This window comes from Barbatula barbatula (assembly GCF_947034865.1).
Source record: "Barbatula barbatula genome assembly, chromosome: 25".
Taxonomy (NCBI): Eukaryota; Metazoa; Chordata; class Actinopteri; order Cypriniformes; family Nemacheilidae; genus Barbatula; species Barbatula barbatula.
The window spans coordinates 13,003,154-13,006,575 of NC_136788.1; the positions used below are offsets into that span (position 1 = coordinate 13,003,154).

The window sequence follows — 3,422 nt, forward strand, 5'->3', positions numbered from 1 at the left end:
AAGGATTCCAATGACACCATAAACTTTGTTGTGCGACATCCGGTTTACGAGCATTGAGCCCAAACGCATTGGCCATCGCTATAGCGCCACCTATGGGTCGATTTGGCTGGGTCACTGTATCTGAGTAACCTGCACAGATACAACCAATTGACAAAGTCTCGAGTTTCTACGACTTACGGTTTGGGCTGGGCGATGTGTTTTAGCGCGGAAAAATAATAATAAGAAGAAGAAGAAGAAGAAGAAGAATAAAAATCCTTACAAAAACAATAGGTTTTCAGCACTTCGTGCTCGAAACCCTAATAATAATACTTCATTTTTATATATAAACTAGTCAATGCAATTTTGCTTGAATGTTTACGTTTCCTACAAAGCAGTTATCAAAGAGAAATATGGCAGACAATAGGACCCAGATGAGCACAGACTGCAGAGGAGCTTTCACTGTAAGAAAAAAATGAAAATGTGCCTCCACACCCTAAAGGCTGGGAGGAGAGATGTGTAACAGCATTCCTGTCCCCTCACAGTAAACCAGCCAATGTTTCTGAACCCTGCACCGCTTCTGAAGAGTGTTTCGTCCAGGCTCTGTGTAAGTTTTTACATTTTCTTAGGTTGTTGTGGGTGTGAATGTCAACAAAACAAGGTCTCCAACAGAAGGCCCCTGTTACCGACCATCCAGATCCATTTACTTTCTGTTTACGCTTTCTCTCTCTCTCTCTCTCTCTCTCTCTCTCTCTCTCTCTCTCTCTCTCTCTCTCTCTCTCTCTCTGTCTGTAAGTCTTTTCCTGTTTATTTCTCGCTTTCACTTTCTTTGAGTTGAATGTACTGACTTGTGTTATGTGTTTTGTTATTGCACGGTAAACAATTACAAACGAAATGCCCTTTTAGTGCATTTATACTTATACCTTTAAGTGCATGTGGTGTATTGTGACTTTGTGACGCAACTCTCTCTCTCTCTCTATTCGTAGTTGCATGTGTTCAATCTAAAGGGATGTGTTGTTTGTCCTTTTGTTTAGACTTGCAAATACACAGGCGGATATGTGATAGCGAACAGTCACATGGGTTATGAGTGTATATTTGCACTAGAGATGATTTGAATGAACTGTACATGTACCTTTAAGCCTCTCTATTCACCTGTTTGATGACCACTTTCCACGGCCATTGTCAAGAGGAGATACTGTTCAAATGAATTCGAACAACTTCAATGTGACTGTTTTTCACAGGGTCACCATGACGACCAAGAAGGAACCTCTGGAGGAGCTTTCAGCCCGGGGCAAGTCGTCAGGACCCAACTCCTGGTCTCGGGTCAGCTGTCCCTGCTGTATTTCCAGCCATATAGAGCCTCTGGTTCTGATCCAGCTGTCTGAGAATGTTCAGCCATCACCAAACAATGGATCATGTCTTTGATATCAGCACCTGTGAAGACTGGAGGTGAGACTGCATTGGAAAAATAAGTGAATTTTCACAGCTTATAAAACATTATGAGGTATCCATACACTGTAAATGTTTTTGTTAGCTATGCTCAACAGATAGTAACTGTAGAAAATAAATGTAAATGATGTGCATTGTGAGATAGCTTTTTTGCCACTATGTAATTTGTAGATCCTTATCATTTTAAAGCATTTGTTTGGATTTTATTTTGTTATATCTCAAGAGGCAGTTTGTTCTGGGACGGTTGGGGTGGGATTGAACATAAGGAGCATTGAAGAATAAGCATTGATAGAAAACAAGAATTATTAACAAATGTGCAATTTATTGTTCTTATCTTAATAATAAACACATGTATAGCAAAACATGTGTTAATGCAATACTTTCCTTGATTTTCTGAAAATATTTCAGGGGTGCCAACAATTTTGGCCATGACTGCATATGATCCTTTTTAGCTATAAAATTACATCGGGCATGTTTTTGACTGCTTTCCTAACTACAATTTTAAACACTCTTTAAAAATAAAGGTGCTAAACTAAAATAAAAACTGTTTGGCTGTATGGTTCCATAAAAATAAAAACTTTATCCACAAATCTTTCGGTTTTACAAAAGGTTATGTGTAATGAAGTTTCACATAAAAAGGTAAAAAAGTAATGGTTCCTTTAAGAACATTTGACTGAAAAGTTCTTTGTGGAACCCGAATCGATTCTTCCATTGCATCGCTTTGAATAACCTGTTGGAGCAACTTTACTTTTATTTGCGAACATGTAAAACTACACTTAAAGTTTTTAAAATCAAATGTATAAATCCCTTACTCTATCGTAGGGGCCCAACTGTTAGTTCATCCAGGTGAGGACATGAAAGGGGACATGATAGTTGTGGCGGCCCCTCGCTGCACTCTTCTCAGGGTTACAGAGGACCTGGGGCTCTGTAAAACCTACCAGGACGGAAACATGACAGCGTTTTCCTATGAGGACAAAGACAACTTCTGCAACATTGGTAAAAACCCAACGCATAGTAAATGATAAACGTATAAATATTTGTTTAAATAAAGTTTAGGGTCAGGTTAGGTGTAGGGCTTTAATATCTCAATAAGTTGCCATCATTTTAATAACTTTTATAAATATAACGATTGACACTGTTATTATTGCATAATGTTTTAATGCATAACAATACTGAGGTGCAAATAGGAACGTTATCTGCTCCTATTTATAAATACCAACAGCATACTTAATCCAAAGAAAATACAGCTATTTTTGTTTTGTGTAAATAACATATTGCTAAGAAATGCTGCTATTTAAACTCAGTGTAAACAGCAAGTGTGTCGCTACCTAAAAATCATATACAGAGACAACTATGAAATTACGACTATCCCATTATATTTCTCCAGATGACATGCAGCGGTTCCTGACGTTGGCTGAGAGGCAGTTCATCGTCAAACATGAGCTGGATTCATGAGAGCTTTGGATGATCAGCGTATCCCAGGAGTCCCTGCACCCAAGGGGAAGTTGAAAGCTAGAGAAAGCAGCTGTAAGTCTGTTTGTCTGTGCATGCATATGTTCGTTTCTGGAATTGCATGTTGCTCATAATTTTTCAAGCATGAAGTATGTATTTTCTATATGTATGCACGTAGCAAAGTGTCCTGCATATATCAGTGCATACTGCATGACCTTATATTTCCACAGTAGCCAATGAACAAGGTCATCGTGGTCATGTGACAGCACTGTTCAATTACATAGCTTGTTTGCTTATAGTTTTATATTGGAGTTTGACCTTTCCTGGAGTTTATTGTAATCCCCAACCATATAGTTATATATAGTATAGAATATAGTAACTATTGAAAAACATTATAAATGATAAATAAAATAAACTATATATATGTAGTTACACTAAACTATGCTACTTAAAAGATACAACACTGCACACTGTACATTGACAGTAGAAAGTATGCTGCACAGAGTATGCAGTATGCTAGTATTCTGCTCCGATCAAAGCATGTC

The 3,422-nt window shown here is 37.9% G+C and overlaps 1 protein-coding gene across 1 annotated transcript in view; it reads left to right on the top strand.

Moving 5' to 3' along the window:
• The first annotated feature begins 471 nt into the window (after positions 1-471).
• ano10b (anoctamin 10b) overlaps positions 472-3,422 on the top strand; it is an 8,500-nt gene continuing 5,549 nt past the window's right edge. Inside the window, 6 exon segments of the mRNA XM_079450338.1 lie at positions 472-583; positions 1,218-1,372; positions 1,375-1,425; positions 2,248-2,421; positions 2,813-2,872; positions 2,875-2,952. Of these exon segments, the coding sequence (XP_079306464.1) occupies positions 1,225-1,372; positions 1,375-1,425; positions 2,248-2,421; positions 2,813-2,872; positions 2,875-2,952 (511 nt within the window). The 5' untranslated portion in view covers positions 472-583; positions 1,218-1,224.